Below are 19,454 nucleotides of genomic sequence, written 5' to 3'. Positions count from 1 at the left end.
TTTTAACCCAGGATACCATTTTTTTTTTTTTTTTTTTGCTGCACAGAATGTGGGTCTTGGTTCCCTGACTAGGAACCAAACCCGCGCCCCCTGCAGTGGAAACGTGGAGTCTTAACCACTGGACTGCCAGGGAAGTACCCCCAGGATACCACTTTTTACAGCATTCCAAATGGCCAGCCTCAAAGTTACTTACTAATATTTCCCATGATTTGCATATTATCAAAATATCTATCTTATTAGATTTTTTTTTTTACCAAGAAAAGTCATCATATTAAACTTACCATTTACCTACCAATTGAGATAGGTACAAAAATAACTACAGCCCTGACAACTGTAAAATAATATTTTCATATTCTTTACGGCAAATGTAGTATAAACTTCTTTTACTAGTTTATTATTTTGATAAATTAAGCCCAAAGGAAAGAGGGTATGTCTTATTATTTTAATATTTAATTGTTAGAGCATTGAATTATTATTTGAGCATACTTATTACTTTATAAAGGAGACTTCTTCCTTTGACAAATGTATCATTCCCTCGAGCTGTTTCTAGGCATAGGCAATAAATAGAAGATACAATGTCCAGAAACTTTCCTTGAATTTACCAGTTTTTATATTAAGTGTAGATCCTGGTACTGAATCGGAGAGCAATGCTTGTTAATCACAGAGAGTCAGGGCAGGAGCGTATTAGTTTGTTGTACCCAAGCCCAGGTTTATTTTTTATTTTTTGGCTGAGTAAATAATTATATTTTCTTTGGCACATGTTTTTATATGCAGAAAAAGATATACGTTGGAGGTAGAATAAACATTTTAAAAAATATAAACTGCCAGTATTTTACTTACGCTTCCAAAAAGAAGACTTGGGACAGATTCATTCATCAGAAGAAAGCAGGGCTTCCCTGGTGGCGCAGTGGTTGAGAATCCGCCTGCCGATGCAGGGGACACGGGTTCGTGCCCAGGTCCGGAAAGATCCCACATGCCGCGGAGCGTCTAGGCCCGTGAGCCATGGCCGCTGAGCCTGCGCGTCCGGAGCCTGTGCTCCGCAACGGGAGAGGCCACAACAGTGAGAGGCCCCGCGTACCGCAAAAAAAAAAAAGAAAAGAAAAGAAGAAAGCAAACGTAGTCTGCAAATCCATTTGTTTTATGTATCTTTCTCATAGGTGGTAGCAGTTTAGTCTAAATAATGGAAAGCCATACTGACAATAAAACTCATTCCACAGAGATGAATCTCAAATATTCCAATAGACCTGCATTGAGCCCTGTAAACCTTCAGACTGTAATTCAAATTTTATCATTTTTCCCTTTACTCATAAAGGAGCAGGTTTTATCCCTATTTTCCCAAAAATATGACTAGGAAGGTGAAAATCTGCTAATGTTATAGACTTCTTAAGAAGGAATTTGGCCCCTTAGGGGTTCAATTAAATGGCTAAATGTCTGCTTTTTTATTTGTAACATGATTTTTCCACTGTTATCACTAAAAAGTAATTTTTGGTCTCTATGGACACTTACATTTCCCTCATCCACAATTTAACCAGTGCATTTATTTGAAATCAGTGTTGATTTAAAATTTTTTTTAACAATTTGGAGCAATGCCTGTAAATCATTTATCCATATGTGGTTTGTAATATGCATTCCCAATCCCTGTACATATTAAACAACAAAGTGCCATGAAGAGGTATTTGTCTCTAGGTGAAGCTTGTTGACTGCTGTATTTATCATATGATCAGGGACAATGAAGTGGTTCTTAAACTGTACTCCAAAGTCTTTTTATGAGACTACTTCCTCCAGAGGACGATCTGGTAGTTTCTGGCTGTGTTCTGGAAGCACAGGAAGGGAAGACACCCGGAGATTCCACTGTCCAATTTGCAGTATCACTAGCAATCCTAGTTTCACTCTCTCAAGGGCACACACACCCTCCTCTACCACTGGCTGAATCCAACTAGGATTCCCAGTGTCGGCTTCTCTCACAGCCTTTCATGGGAGGGCAGGGGACAGAAAGAGGAGAGATGCTGTCTGCCATTTGTCATCTCTCATGACACCTTGCACCTCGTGTGAACCTTTCTGAGGTTCAGCCCTGAAGCCTGGCTCACTTCTCTTAGGTTATTTCTCTCCACAGGTACTTAAATACTTTTTCTCTTCATCATCTCTGTTTTTACATCTCATCTACTTCACTATCTTTTAAAACTTTGTTGAAATCTCTCCCCCATCACTGCACTCCAATTTCTTTGACTTTGCAAAATTTATACTTTTTATTGATCTTGTTATGTGGGTGAATTTTTAGAGACAGAAGGGTAGAACCATGGTCAGTTTATCCATTCCTATGTCAGGATTTCTTATATGTTTGCGATTCATAGATATTTATGAGAAATTAATGAATGTTTCTGTCATCTTTCATAGAAATGTATGTACATATGACAATCTGCATAATACTGGGGTTTACGATAGGATGAATGGGTGGAAAGAAATACAATAATGTGTGGAGATTTCCTACATAGGCTGAGGAAGGTTAATCTTTTTTGGGGAAAAAAAAGCTGTCTGTCAAACTTTCTTTTTTAAAGCCATTTTTTTTTACTAATTGTGAAGCATGCATGTTTTGGATGCTTACTGAGAATACAGAAGGTAGTTCTAGTGTTCAGGGAGCTTAAAGCACTTGGTAGGAGAGAAGTGAGAAACAAAGAATTATAACTAATATGATAGGAGCCTATAATCTAATTTATGCACTGGGAGCTCCGGAAGCACTTAGGAAAGGGACCAAGAGTTGGGGGTAAGGGAGCAATCATCTGGGAAGGTTTTCCTGAGGGAGTGGTTGCTTGCATTTTTTGAAAATTTATTTTATCTATTTGAATACTAGGTGCAGACATATTTAGAATATTTATAACTTTCTAGTGAATTTTACCTTTGTCATTATATACTAACCTTCCTTATCCCTCATGGTGCCTTTTCCTTCATTTGTTTTAGGTTTTATCCTAAAATAGATTTTTGTCACTTCATCCTCCTCAGAAACAGTGAACATTACTGTGTATCAGACCTTATGCTTAACAATTTACATATATTCACTCCATAATATATGTGTATTCAATTCATTCTCAAAATGATACTGTAAGATAGATACTATTATTTTCTCTCTTTAGAGATGAGGAAAAACCATGATGCTCAATTTTTAAGTAATTTAGTGAAATATGGATTGGGAAAACTAGAAAAAGCAAGATCAAACTCTACCTCTTCACATATTAATACTGAAGCCAATATTATACACTGTATCAGTATTTTTGGATTATATCATTAAGGCTGGTATATTAATATCATCATAGCCACACCAGGTTTTTTAAACTTGTATTTGCCTTACTTATATTTTTTCATTTCCTTTACTCTCAACTTTTCTTAGTTCTTATGTTTCAGGCCTGCTTCTTAGACATAGTATATTGTTAGATTAAAAAAAAAATCTTATGGTACAATCTGTCTTTTCAGTATGAAATTCAGTGTTTTTAAAATCGATTTTCATTATTGCTATACTTGGGTATACTTCTACCATTTCTTTTGCTTTTGGTCCAGCTTTTTTTTTTTTTTTTAAATAAATTTATTTATTTATTTTTGGCTGCACTGGGTCTTTGTTGCCACACACGGGCTTTCTCTAGTTGCAGCCAGCGGGGGCTACTGTTCGTTGCGGTGCGTGGGCTTCTCATTGTGGTGGTTTCTCTTGTTGCAGAGCACGGGCTCTAGGCACGTGGGCTTCAGTAGTTGTGGCACATGGGCTTCAATAGTTGTGGCTTGCGGGCTCTAGAGCACAGGCTCAGTAGTTGTGGCGCACAGGCTTAGTTGTTCCGCAGCATGTGGGATCTTCCCGGACCAGGGCTCAAACCCATGTCCCCTGCACTGGCAGGTGGATTCTTAACCAGTGCACCACCAGGGAAGTCCCTCTTTTTTTTTTTTCAGTAGGTCTTTATTGGAGTATAATTGCTTCACAATACGGTGTTAGTTTCTGTTGTACGTCAAAGTGAATCGGCCATATGCATACATATATCTCCATATGCCCTCCTTCATGAGCCTCCTTCCCAACCTCCCTGTCCCACCCCTCTAGGTCATCACGAAGCACCGAGCTGACCTCCCTGGCTATGCTGCTGCTTCCCACTAGCTATCTGTTTTACATTCGGTAGTGCATATATGTCGATGCTACTCTCACTTAGCCCCAGTTCCCCACCCGCTGCACACCCCGTGTCCTCAAGTCCATTCTCTATGTCTGTATTCCTGCCCTGCCACCAGGTTCATCAGTACCATTTTTTCTTTCTTTTAGACTGCATATATATGCGTTAGCATACAGTATTTGTTTTTCTCTTTCTGGCTTACTTCACTCTGACTACTATATATTCATTTATTTTTGTTTTTATTTCCATTACTCAAGGAGGTGGATCAAAAAAGATCTTGCTCTGTTTTATGTCAAAGAGTGTTTTTCCTATGTTTTCCTCTAAGAGTTTTATAGTGGACTCCTATTTTGGGCCAAGCACCCTTCTAAGCACCAAAGCCAAAACAGGTTGAAAATTTCTTGCCGATCCAGTTTCAAAGCAACTCCTGGAATAAATCTTCACAATATGGCTTTGTATTGATTTGAAGTTAATTTCCAGAATATCAAATATAGTCATATTTAGAAGCATTCCAAAGCCAGGTAGAAATTGCCTTGATTTCCTAGTATTTTGGATTATAGATATTATTGTAATGCAGATAATTGTGATTCTAGTTTACATGCATATTTTCCTTTTTCTCATGTAAAAATACTAATAAAGAAAGGCAGAGTCCTCCCCCCCCAAAATATTAAAAAATACATAGGCTTTTAAAATGGCACTATTTATAGGAGTGATGAGAAACTAATTTCTAATTTTCTTTATAGTATAAAACAAATCTCTCAAATATCAAAATACTCTTAAATGTGAGAAATTACCATGTTATTTAATCAAAGCCATACATTTAACAGGCTCCTAATGATAATAATTACCATTATTGAGCACCTACTGAGTGCCAGTCACTGTGCTAGGTGCTTTTCTTATAGTATTTTATTTAATGTTTACAAAAAGCACATGAATTGTGTATTATTAATCCTGGTCTTCAACTGAAGAAACTGAAGTTAAGACCAGACAGGGGGAGGTAGGGGAAAGCAGAAGATGTTGGTCAAAGGATGCAAATACACAGTTATGTAGGATTGTAAGTCTAGAGAGAGATCTAATGTACAGCATGGTGTTAATCCTATTATAATTAATCATATTGTGTAGTGGAAATTTGCTAAGAGAACAGATTTCAGGTCCTCTCACCACACACCAAAAATTGGTAGCTCTCTAGGAGATGGATGTGTTAATTAGCTTGACAGTAATAATCATTTCACTATTTAGATATATATTAAAACATAATGTTGTACACCCTAAATATATACAGTTTAATTTTAAAAAATACATTAAACAAAAGCAAAGTGACCTAGTCAAGGCATAACTACGTAACTAATATATGCAGGACTGGGATTCCAACCAGTTCTGCTGTTCTGCAGCCCCTACTCCTGACCACTAAGATTGTATTTTACAAAATATTGTATTATTCCATAGTAATCAACAAACAGCTTATACAGAAGAATCAAGAAGACAATATTATTTTATTTTGTGAATGTATGAATGTACTTGTCTATTTTATGTTACATACACTAATGGGAATGGTCATAAAGAATCAAAGTTATCAAATGTAAAAGTCTTTTATTTTGCATTTTGTACTCTACATACGAATACACAACTCAGTTTTCAGAAATTCTCTTAACATTTAAAAAAAGTCATAAAAGAGTTAAATTATTCAGTTTGGTAATTCTGCTCTTCTTTTTATGGTGGCCCAGGGGCAACAATGGCTTTTAAAATCATATTGTACAATTTGATATGCAAATTGCTAACTATCCCACTCTGTCAAGATACCTAGTCTGCTCCTCTGATTTCCTTTTATTTTTCTATGTTCTTGTAATTTTTTCATGATTATTAAAAGATACTCATAGAAATATGTCTAGTTTCTTCTAAATTTAAGCTAATTTTGGTATAAATACACTTTACTTATCTTATGAGTATTGTATGAGGATAGGAGGGAAGATTCACAAATAATTTTATTTGAAAAATTTTGATCCTGCTAAGGCAATAAAGTTTTGATAGTGTTTTTTAAACAATATATTGATACTAATGTTTATATATTTTAAAATATTCTAAAATATACATATTTTACACTGTAAAGCAATTATACTCCAATAAAGAAGTTAAAAATATATATATATATACATATTTTAAATTAACCTAGCTTCCTAAGTGGTCCAATAAATTATATTAAATTAATTTTAATTAAATAAAGTCAAACTGATAAATACTATTTTTAAAAACAAAATTTTGTTTTCATAATGTAAGAACCCATGTTTTGTATATCTCTATAAATATATTTTACATTTGGAAAACTAGAACATTAGAGGGAAAGAAAAACCTTGGAAAATCTTTTAAAATCCTATTAATTCATTTTATCAAATAAATAAGACTCCTGATCAGGTTGTAACATGATCAGATTAATATTTTTAATACGGGTCACTTAGGCTTCATGCTGGAGATGGATTGGAAGTGGGTGGTGGAGAAGGTGTGATAATCTGATCTCAGATGGTCATGAAGAGACTGAGGATTATTTAAAAGATAGAACTGATATGATGTGATTGTGCATACAGGGAGTGAGGATGGAGGTGCCAGGGATTACTCTTGGTTGTTTAATATGTGCAACATTTTAGATGAGGAAATTGAAGTTGACTTTTTGAGTGACTGCTGGTATAGGGACGATGACATAATACCACCTGGGATGAAGAACAATATATCCTGAGTTTTGAACATGTGTTAAATATTAGAATGAGGAAGTCCAAGAACCTCTGGATACATTAGTCCTCAGCTCAGAAAAAAGACCTGTGATGGAGATATCATTGGAGACCTACTCATACAGTTGGTAGTTCAAGCAATGGGTTTGGGTAATGCTATTATTTTGGAGAGACTACCAAGAAAACTGACATGGCCCAGGACAAACTTTGATGAACTCCTACATTTATACACCAGGTAGGAGGCAAGCAATCAGTAAATTAAATTGAAATGATACTGCTAGAAAAGTATAAAGAAAACCTGGGACAATATAATATTCTGTTAGCCAAGGAAAGAGGTAAAATATTCAAAAAGTGAGAATGGTCTTCTCAGACTCTTCCATTACTTGCATTTTACTTACTCATTTGGATAGGCAGTAACATTTTTAATATAATTATGTTCATGTTTCTGAGACCTGTCTTTCTAATGAGATTTTAACATTCTTAAGGATAAAAATAACATAGTTTTGGATCTCTGATAAATACACAAACAATTGAAATAATATAAACCATTTGAAATAATAGAAATGGTGATGATGTTGATTTCTGGATCTCTTTGGTGTATACTCTGGGCATTTTCTAGGCACTTACTTTGTAGTTATATTCTTACTAATTCTTTACAACAACCTCCTGTGATTATACATTTCATAAGTTTTATAAAATATTGTAAGTTTTCCTACTTTATAGACAAAGAAATAAGAAACAGAGCATTTAATTAATTTCCCCAAGGGAAAAAAATTGATAGAGACAAAATTCTTAATATTATATCTACTACTCATTTATTATAAATAAACAGTAGATAAACATAAATGTAATAAACATAAATGACATCCTAAATTTGAAAAAGCCAACAGATTATATTAAATAATTTACAAAATTAAAATTAACTCATAAACATTACCTCCAAAGATGTTAGTTAGCCTTTCATTAGTAGACCACTGTTTGATAATGGAACGTTAGGAGCACTGTGCTTTCTGCTCTCCCACATGTTGTGTGCTCTTTAAACAATGCAATTTGTTATCCACACCCACTTTTCCAGTTTCCCATTGATCTAAATGGTAAACCCAAGTCAAGCCCAAAGTCTTCATGTAATTTGGTTTCTATGATCTTTGATATTGTTAATCATTCATTCACTTCCTTAATATCACTCCTTGGTTTTTCTTCTACCTCTTTCTCAGTTTTATTCACTAGTTTATTTTCCTGCTTCTACCACTGATATGTAGATTATTTCTAGAGTTCCAGCCTTGAAGTTCTTTGCTTAACACACTATACAATTTCTTTATACAATCTCCTCCACCTCCATAGCATAGTGACTGAAAAACTTCCCCGAATTCTGATCCCTCTCCTGATGTCCAGATATTAATATTAATCTATGGATTGAATATTTTACCTTAGATATCCCAGTGGTACTTCAAACTTGAAAAGGCTAGCTTTGAACTCATCAGAACCACCCACCACCCTTTCTCCTCTCCTTTCATCCCACTCCTTAAAGACCTGATGGTTTTCCTGCATCTTCTTTTTCATAGAGGCAAAAGCATCCATGTAGTTGCTCACCCAGAAATCTGAGTCATTCTAATCGTCTCTCTCTGTGTGCAGTACTCATATCCAGTAGATCAGCCAGTTCTGTCATATCTTCCTGTGAAATATTTTTCATCCATTCCCTCTACATCAGCTTTATTGACATAGTTTAGATAAGAATTTGTAATTTATCCAATGACTCTTTTGTAAAACAATCCTTATCTCCTGTTTTCCCTCTACCAGCTTATTCCTATCTCCACCAGAGAGAAAATAACATAGTACAAATTGATTAAGTTATTTCCTTGCTCAGAATTCTTCAGTGGCTTTTTGTTCATTCAGTAGACAATGTTTGAACCCCTACTACGTAAGAGATCTAGGAGTCAAAGTCTCATGGAGGGTACATTCCAGTAAAAGGAGAAAAAACAGTAAATAAAAATATAATATATAATGTGGTGATAAGAGTTATGAAAAATGAATCAGATAAGGGGGATAGAGCATCTAGGGGGTGGGGGAATGTTATTTAACTGGTGATCAGAGAAGGCCTCTCTGATAAGGTAACTGAAACAGAGTCCTGAAGGAAGTGAAGATGCAAGGTTAGATATTACCTCATTCCAGGATAAAAATGCAAACATATTCACTCACTTGATCATTCACCTAACAAATACAGAGGGGTCAATAAAGCCTGAAAAATGGAGATTATATTATGTTATGAAGGAGAGCTTCAATCTGTTGAAAAATAATTTATTTCCAAACTTTATAATAGACACTTTGTATCTTGAACATCTCCCTTATATCCCATGGATTGTTTTAATATAAATAGGTTGGTAAGTTTTATGCTATGTGTGTTTTTCTCAACAAATATGTTTTTTTTAATTCATAGAGAAATAAGAATACAATTGCTGTCTTGAAACTATTATACTAAAGGGGAGAAAAACACATTCAGAAACACACACACGTGTAAGTAAATAAATAAACCAATCCAGATAATTATAAATTGTGACAAATTCTGTGACAAGAAATAAGTAGCTGAAGACCTGGAATGAGAAAATGGATAGAATAATTTTAAGGAGAGTAGTCTTGGAAGGCCCCCTCTCAGAAGGTGGTATTTGAGCTGACCTGAATCATAAGTCAGCCATGAAAAATGCAAGTGGGAAGAAAATTCCAGGCAGAAAGATCTTGGTTTTCCTAAAGCACAGGCAAGAGAATGGGGGTGGCTGAAGCATAGTGAGCAAGAATAGGCACTTTTTAAAAAACTGAAGTATATAGTTCTGTCAGTTTCAGGTGTACATCAAAGTGACTCAGATTTTTTTGAGGGGGGTAGGAATAGACAAAGCATTTAATTTGGGAGCTCGTAGTCACCCCCAAATACAACAGAACCATTTTTAAATCTGACAAATTTATTTGAAGCATAAAGTATATACTGAGGGAAAAAAAATCTATCTTTTGTAGGATTTTCTTATACTTATTTAATGGTTTAACTAATATTGTTTTAATTTTTAAATCTTGGAAGGGGATTTGAGTGTTTGCATGTGTCCTACCTAATATTTTTAGGGTTTAGGAACTCCCTAGATCTAGAAATCGGGCTAAGAGGGATATGAATTGAAATTGGAATGTGGGCAGGATTCAGAATATTCAGTCTTTTAAGGCCACAAAAGTCACCCTGGCCTGGTAACATAGAACATAAAATGAGGATCAAGTGTTAAATGCCACCGGGAGGTCTAGTTAAAGGGTAAAAGATGTCCTTTGGTTACCTGAAAATGATCACTGAAGTTAGGAAGAGCAATTTCATTGACAATTCATGGGCACTGAATGCAGATTAAAGTGGAATAAAGCGGGACATGGGGAAATGGAGACAGGATAATTTCCTTTTATTGGGAAATAATTTAATCCAAAATAAGGTTCTCGAATGGCATTATGTTTAGCATAAAGCACCATCTCATGTCAAATGGATCATAATCTTTTTAAAAATAATTTTTATTTTCAAACAATTTAAAATGTGAAAAAAAATTTGCAAGAAGAGTTCAAAAGCCACCATTATAACTTTCACTTAGAGAACTCATTCAAGTTTTGTCAATTGTCCGGTAACGTCCGTTATAGTAAAAGATCCAGTCTGGGATCACGTGTTACACCGTTTTCCTGCCTCTCCAGTCTCTGCTGATTGAAATCAGATTCTCAGCTGTTCGTTGGCTTTCACGACCTTATCATTCCTGAAGATCCTCTCAGTTTGAGTCTGTCTGATGTTCTCTCATGATTGGACCTGGAATCTGTGTCTTGGGCAGGAGTACCACCAGGAGTCATTGCATTCTTCTCATTGCAACTTATCAGGTGTCCCACAGTGTCAGTGGGTCCCATTACTGGTGGTGATAACTTGGATCATTTGATTACAGAGATGTCTGCCGGGTTTCTTTGCTGTAAAATGACTACTTTTCCCTTTGAAATTAGTGAATATATTCATAGGGAGACACTTTGAGACTGTTCATCATCCAATGTCACCCACTCATTTGAGCATCAGTTAATATTTCTTGCCTGGATTAATTACTACTATGATGGTTGCCAGATTGTACCTTTCTACTTCCAACATGCTTTTTACATTTGTTAGTTATCACAGGAAGATATTTCTATTCTCCTATTTATTCATTTTTATGCAAGTGGACTCATGGATTCCTGTTATTCGATGAAATATATCTATAAATTATTTCCTTTTCATCTTATTTCCTCCCTCCCTCCCTCCCTCCCTCCCTCCCTCCCTCCCTCCCTCCCTCCCTCCCTCCCTTCCTCCCTTCCTTCCTTCCTTCCTTCCTTCCTACCTTCCTTTCTTTGGATACTCAGAATATCTTTCTGATGCTCAAATTATTTATTTTGTTTTAACATGTCCAGATCGGAGCAGTAGGAGCCCTCTTCAGACCGGCCCCTGTGGCATTCTGACATGACACCATCGTTCTTTGAGTGCTTCTTTACTTTCCTGGGCAGCGAAATGTTCCAGGCTCATACTGTGCTTTCTGTGACCCAGCTCTAGGATCAGCCTTTCTCCAAAGAGTCCTGGTTTTATTCAGGAGAGAAACTAAGATCTGAACTCTAAGGGGACTCATTTCTTCTAGGTATAGTCCTTCTCTGGACCATCTTCAGTGGATGGTAGGAACCACCTGTATGTGGAGCATATACACAATTCCATCTAGATTTCTTTCTGTATCTATCTCTATATACTGAAAACCACAGTGCACACTTACAGATTAAATTCCAATCCAAACCCATAGGATCCATTCAAGATCTCCCTCTTTTCATTTGCACCCTCCTTTCCTGACAGTGTGAACCTGGCTCCCTCTATCGTCAATCTATTTATTTATTTGCTCAATCAACCTGCATTGTAGTCAGTCTCCCAGCCATGCCAGGTGGGCAGGTGCTTGGCTGTCCTTACTGCAGGCACCAAGCACCACTGGGCTCACTCCTGGCTCACTCTAACACACTGCTTGCTTGGGCCCAACCCCACCAGGGTGAATCATTTAGGAAGGTTTGGTAAACAGTAGAGATTAGTAGACACTTTGCACAATATTCCAAGGTTATTTTGAAAGGAAAAGCCTAAATGGTTTTTAGCATATTTATAGCATTCTACCAGCCTTTCTCAACCTCCCAAACTTCCCAACTTTAAAATAAGTATAAATAGAGACATCTTGAATGCATGTAGTTTTAGACATAAGATATTCAGCCCTGTTGCCTGTTGTTTGCTTTTCTTGTCCCATCAAGTTACCATTATAATTTACAACAACTTAGATTGGCATTTTAATGTCAAAACAAATACCAGCATGCTTTTCACTAATGTATATCTGAGTTAAATTTTTAAAACTTTGAAAACGCATGTGTTTCTTTTGTCAACAAGAATAACTAAATGCTGAAAGGACTTCAAATCAGGTATAAAGTTTTTATATGCCAAGTCTTGAAATGGAAATCTCAAACATGCCAGTAAGGTAACATAGTTATAATGACCCAGTTCACTGATAGCTGCAATTGAGAATGACACAGTTACAATTCACTGTGGGTATTACAACATATCATCAGATTACCAGTAACTACAACCCATGTATGAACATTGTATTTTTTATTTCAAATTCATAGATATAATAAATTTAAAGGTCTAAGCCAAAACAAGCAAAAGTTTACTTTTTTACTGTTTTTAATTTTTATAATAACTTGGCAAATTTTAGTTGAGTTTAACCCTCTATCCATTTTATATCTATTCATTTCTGACCCTCAAATCCCAGCTGCAAATTTGTTTCTCCAAACAATCCTACTGTTAATCTACTAAGTAGGTTAAATCTTTACTAAGCTTTAGTCACTAAAAGTATCACAGACACTATTACACTAAGACTTTTTACTGAAATTATATTTGTACATACAGGGAACAATAACAGAAATAAATAATAATATGCTGTCCTCCATTTCAAGGGTAGGAGGGTGTTAGAGCACCCGGAATTTCAGTACCAGAGACTCAACATCTTTAACCCATTGCTAACTCTAAGGGAGTGGTGTACATTCTACTAGTACAGTTCTTTTAAAAATGTGTAGGCTTCCTGTGAATGCTGTTTAGCTTTACTTCATTAAACAAAAGCCATATCCACACTTTCATAAAGATAAGCTCTTTTTCACATTGGGCTTCCACTGACATGCTGAGGGGATAATGTCCATAAGATTATTAGAACCATTATTGTTTAACTCAGAGGCTCTGTAAGACATACCAGTAAGCTGGCTAGAAGTTATTTTGTCTGAATGAATGGTTCTTGGAGGCACCATCTAAGATATTTCTGAGGTCTTAATCTGGATTGTATAGCCACACCTCATTATCATCTTTAGATCATGTTTTCCTGGTAGTAGAAATTTGCCATGAAGTGATTTCTTAATTTTTTGCATTCAACATCTGGAGAGACTGAAATTAAGAAAATATTTTATTTTCAAATCCATCAAGACCTAGCTTCCTCATATTTAACAGTTTGTCTTTAGTTTTTCTCGCTTCTTTTTCCCTTTTACTATAAACAAAGAGAAGACGCCAGAGTACTCTGTGTGGAAATGTCCTTAGCTAGATTATGCATTTCATTAAGTACAGTGTTTTCCTTTCCACATTATCACAGTTTTGCCAAACTTTCCACTGCAACATAGCAATGATCCAGTTTTCTTCCATTTCCAGTAACATTGCTCCCTCACCTTCCTTTCAGTCATAACTGACAACTTCTTCATGAGCCATGAGGCTCCATGGCTACATTATAATGGACATGTAGTAGTTTGTACTATAATTATCTTCTCCTAGAATGTATCCCGTGTAGAAAAATGAAAGGAATTGACAATTTCAAACTCCATAATTCATCAGGGCCAAACAACATTGTTATGAGTGACTGATGAAGTCTTGTTTTATGAGCTTGACTGTACCGATTTGATAGTGATCTGTGTGTTATGCAGCTGCCTTGCTTCTGAGAAGGTCTTGTTCTCACAATAGATCTACCCATTTTGGAATACTTCAAAGCAAGTGTGGATATTTAGAGACTCCCAAGTATTCAAAAAACAGAATCATATGATTGTCTCGTTAAGAATAGTCAATAAAGTTACAGCTGGATGTTTTCTTTTTGCTAAGTTTAGACATTAAACTCCATTCAATTTTATCTTGATTAGACAGAGTGAAAATCATATGTATGCATACAGCTAGTCTAAATAGACCACTTAGCTAAGATCAGCAAGTTTCTGAGAGGATTAAGTCAATGCAAATGCAAAAAAAAAAAAAAAAGTGACTCAGAAAAGAAAAAAGAAAAAAATACCATATGTTTGACATTGAAATAGAGCCTTATTTATTTTTAAGCCAAGAAATTAAGTATAATCGTATTTTTACATCGTACTGTGTTGATGGAAAATGATTGTATACACTTCTGTGATTAATCGTTAAAGAGGATTCAATTGATAATTATTAGATTTTAATTATTGTAACCCATTAATAAAGGGAGAAGGAGATTTCTGTTGTTCTAAACTACTATTACTAGTCAAACAGAATAGGACATTAAAAAAAAATCACTTAATGGAGACTTCCCTGGTGGTCCAGTGGGTAGGACTCCGCGTTCCCAATGCAGGGGGCCCGAGTTTGATCCCTGGCAACTAAGAGTTCGCATGCCACAACTAAGAAGCCCGCATGCCGCAAGTAGACATCCCACATGCCACAACTAAGACCCAGCACAGCGAAAATAAATAAAAAATAAAATAAATAAATATTTAAAATAAAAAATCACTTAATGGTCATTTTTTGGACAATGTTTTTATTGAAAATTCCGTTTTATCCAATTAATGACACATCCTGCTACCAACCCATTTTGTATAGATTGTTTTTTTGCTATAGGTATAATATTAAATTGAAAAGAATGTGTGAATAACTTAAGTTTTGTTTTTTTTTTTTTTGGTGGTACGTGGGCCTCTCACTGCTGTGGCTTCTCCCGTTGAGGAGCACAGGGTCCAGACGCGCAGGTTCAGCGGCCATAGCTCACGGGCCCAGCCGCTCCACGGCATGTGAGATCCTCCCGGACCGGGGCACGAACCCGTGTCCGTTGCATTGGCAGGTGGACTCTCAACCACTGTGCCACCAGGGAAGCCCAAACTTAAGATTTTTAAGCAGACAAATTACTAAGTTTAAATTTGCTCTGATAGGCGAAGTTCATTTGGGGGACTTTGTGGAGATATTTAATGTGATCAAGAAAGTTTATTCCATATGACCTACAGATTTTCTATGCATAATATGAATTATGATCTTTTCCTACTGAAAAGCATAAAGGCAATTTATTTGTGTTGCTATTTTAAAGTTACTTTGCAATAAAATTTTTAAAATTATCTGATCTCAAACTTAGTATATGTATATCCTACTCTGTAATAGAACCAGTAGTTGCTAACCCTAATAGAAACTTTCTTTTTTTGTTTTGTTATTCATTCTTTTAAGCTTTTAGTTTCACTTCTTATCACTTATGCTACCTATACCATGTTAGGTACCTTATATGAGATGGATATTCAGAGCAAGGTGGCTGACCCTTATGCCTAAATTTATCTCTTTATGTTTCTTTGGGTTTTATAAATTGGGAAATCATTTGTAATGCAAATGTCTCTTTAGATTGAATTAGATATTAATCTATAAAAGAAACCCGCCTTAGTAGATAATAGTAAGTTTAGCTTCTTGACATCTGAATAACAGACCTCTGAGGAATTAAGAAAATAACGGTAAATATTAAAGACATAAAAGGAAGAAGTTTGGATAGTTGGGAAAGGTGTAAAATTTTACATCCTGAATTCTGAAGACAGGGTCAGATGAAGAAGTATAGCCCTGAGCAGATGGACAGAGATGTGACAGAGTGAAAAAGAAGTTGTCAAAAGAGAAAATATGAAGGATGCTTCATAGACATAGACCAGAGACAAACATTTGCCTAGGTTCAACCCTTAACAACTTCCCCTGAAATAATACCGTTTTCTCAGAAGACTTCATTCTTCCACACTGAGTACAACATCAGCAAGGATCAGCGAAACACAGCAGTTGGATACGATGGCTGTGGTCAGGGAAAACACCCAGAGGAATTTTTGTGAAGCATGCTGGACACAGAGTTCAACATTCCCGTTTTTTCTCTCTCACAGGTTATCTGAACCAGATGAATAACTCAAGTCACTCTGTCCTTCAGCCTTCATTCCAAGGATGCATGCAGCTCATTCAAGTGGATGATCAACTTGTAAATTTATACGAAGTGGCACAAAGAAGGCCAGGAAGTTTTGCGAATGTCAGCATTGATATGTGTGCCATCATAGACAGGTAGACGGTCTTTCATCCTTCCTTGAATTGTTCAAGTTTCAGAATTCATGTTTTTGTTGTAGGACAAGTGAAACACCTGAACACACAACCCTGTAAGGGGTAAGGAGACAGGAGCCATTTGCCATGCCTGTGGCCTTTGTTTGTGATGTTAGCAGTGATGTTATATCAGGACATGGTTATATATGACAGAACAATATGTGATGTCACATTAACCCATTCAACCTCCCTTGGTGAATGTGAGCATTATGCATGTAGTTTTGCAAGTAACAGCTGGAAAAGGAACTTAGTTCATTTTTAGTTTTGCTTCTGATGCCCATAGCAGAAATGTCCCTTCTTCTTGTCTTGGTCATGACTCATCCTCAGTATATGGTCCCCTCTGAAGGCCCCTCTTGAAGGGAAGGAAACACTGAAGTGTGTTGGCAGGCATTGTGGGGACGTCCTGAAGTGGACTGTTTCATGTAGTTGAGTCTGCCTACACAACAGACACACTGCAGTGTTACCACAAGATCTCATCTCTGTCAGTGTCTGCAAACCTGGGGAGAAACTTTTTATAAAAACGTACTTGACCTCTCACATGCTGGAAAGATACAACCTTTATATGAAATATTATGACAGCATTACGTATACTACCTTAACATACTTCTAAAAAGTGCCTTTCATTCCAACAGAAAAAATTTCATTTTGAGATGTTTTGCCCACAAACCAACTACATCTAATTTTGAGTTGAATTTAACCCGGTGAATTTAGGTGATATTCTGTCCTATTTTCAAATCTTTTATGAGAGGGCTATGTTATTCTGAAAAGAATTTTATTAATTTTATATTTTGAAGATAAAAGTTCTATAAGTCTCAGCCAGCCCCCAATAAAGTACAGACCTTAAGTCTCTAATAATCTTAATTCATTTAAGAGAGGATCCTTGGGGAAGTCATCCAAAGACATATCATGAATCTTAAAAATATACAAAAATCATCTATTATGAAATAAGCTTGCTTCCATATAATCTTAATATAGTAGTATTCACATGAATGGTAAATTAGTTTATGATGTCTGTAGAATGTAACTTTTTAAAGCTTTAATATGTTTATAATAAAACATAACATAGCACTTATTTTTATTACATATATGCAGGTATGGGTCCTGATAGCCTAAACAGTTTATATTTAAGCAGAACAGCAAACAATTTTAATAAAAATATACTCCTAGTTTTTGAACCATCAATAATGTAATAGCTGTTATTTCTGCTAAAGCAAGTGGTGGCAATAATCACAAAAACTGAGAGATGAATGTTTTAAGATAATATATTCTGATATTAGATGTGTATTCATAAATTTTAATAATGGTTTTCCATACAGGAAGACTTTCCTTCTTAGTAATAGACAGTATATTGAGTCATTTTAGTACCTTGTTCATTTTCCGTGTCAGTAACTTTAATGATACAATAATTTCTGTCGGTAACTCCCAAGTTAGTTCATCCAGCTTTCGTAAACTGCTAGGTTTTATGGTGATGTTGCTATTTCACTTCAAACAGCATGTTTCCTGGGCATTAAATTTAAATTGTTTGTTACCAAAGAAGTGCGGGTGAGGTGTTGAGATTTTACTGTTTTGCCCCCATGGCAAGATTAGGAGTTAAAATATCTCCAGAAGAAGATTTTGGTAAACGAACCAGGCACTCTTGGTAAGGAGAACAACACAAGAGATGATGTAGAGTGGGGGTTGCAAATTTCAATTTTTGGCAGGTAGAGAAATATACAAAATAGCTTTTTGCCAAAAAGGCATCATGCAACTGTCTATGTTGCCAAGTATCCTGTGGCTGAAGGAACAAGGACTATGTCTTTCTTACCCTCCAGGGTGATAACCTGGAAGAGTGGCTACAGGGAAGTAGTCACCTCTGATGCGTCACAGATTTCCTGAATCCACTACTGAATACATTTTCTGCTTGTCTTTTTGAGGACAATGACTTCTTTTTTTAGGTATAATTGACATATAACATTATATTCGTTTCAGGTGTGCAATGTAATGATTTGATATTTACATATATTTTGAAATGATCACCAGGGCAATGATTTCTGCACATTAATTACCAATGTGTGAAATAGCAGATTCCTTTATTCACCCAAAATGTGCTCAGTTCAGAATCTTAATCTGTGAAGTGCTGCATTTTTGCAGGTATGATACAGGGCTGTATTCACCTTATTCAAACCGTTGAGGGGCTCATTGATGAGCTCACCCTTAATCTGTGTCTTTGCCTATGAGAGTACCAGTGACGTTACCCTGTCCTCACATAGCTGTGACCCATCAGATAACATTTTAATGATACATCCCTGGCTCTTCTCTGGTTTGATCTTTTCCCCCTCACTGACTGAAACTTTGCAACTGCCTGATCTCTACCATTTTATTTTCAGACTACCTAAATTCTCCCTAAGCAAGCCTACACTGTCTCTTTCTTACTTTTATCCTTTCAAATCTCAGCTTGGTTGATTTGAGAGCTATTTTTGAAAAAAATTAAAAAACGTAAATGAAAATATAGGGTAAAAAAATAGAAATCACAGGCATGATTTTTTTAAAATGTTTAGAGATTATAGGAGCAGCTGCAATGATTTTATGAGTAGAACTTAGGGAAATAGTTTGGGAAGATGATTCTAAAGGAGTTTTGCTATATGTCATACTGAAATATCCTATGAGTTGAACGTTTTCGTTTTTTGGGTGTGGATTTATATGTGCCTTGTTTTGTTTATTTGTTTGCTTTCTGAACACAGCATTGAAATCAAGGAAAGAGCAAGCATGCCAAGCTATAAAATTATTTGTTCCGTAGTATTTTCCGAGTACATCCATGGTGCCAGACACTGTTCTAGGCACTTAGGATAAATCATTGAACAACACAGACAAAGATCCTTGCACTTGTGAAGCTCACATTCTGGAGGAAGGGGAGGAAGCACAGATGTGATAAATAAATATTATAGTAAGTTAGAAGGAATAAGTGCTATAAAAAAAAGAAAGAAAGAAAGTTGAGCAAATCAAGGAGGACTGGCATTTCAGCAGATTGGTGTTGAGTTGCTGTTTAAATAGGTTGGTCAGAGTTAGCCTCAATTATTAGTTCAAGACCTGAAAGAGTAATAGAATTCACCAATCTGGGGAAAGACCACTACAGGCTGAGAGAATAGTCAATGCATCAAGGCTGCCTGGTATCATCTAGGGCTAGCAAGGGGCCGGGGTGGCAAGTTTGGAAGGACG

The 19,454-nt window shown here is 35.9% G+C and overlaps 1 protein-coding gene across 2 annotated transcripts in view; it reads left to right on the top strand.

Annotated features, from left to right (window-relative positions):
* CNTNAP2 (contactin associated protein 2) overlaps positions 1–19,454 on the top strand; it is a 2,024,023-nt gene that overhangs the window by 1,156,803 nt on the left and 847,766 nt on the right. For both annotated transcript variants that reach the window (XM_067041938.1, XM_067041937.1), the window contains one exon: positions 16,052–16,223. In XM_067041938.1, the coding sequence (XP_066898039.1) occupies positions 16,052–16,223 (172 nt within the window). The remainder of the gene's footprint in view (positions 1–16,051; positions 16,224–19,454) is intronic.

This window comes from Kogia breviceps, chromosome 9 (assembly GCF_026419965.1).
Source record: "Kogia breviceps isolate mKogBre1 chromosome 9, mKogBre1 haplotype 1, whole genome shotgun sequence".
Taxonomy (NCBI): Eukaryota; Metazoa; Chordata; class Mammalia; order Artiodactyla; family Physeteridae; genus Kogia; species Kogia breviceps.
This window is presented reverse-complemented; position numbering and strand designations above follow the sequence as displayed.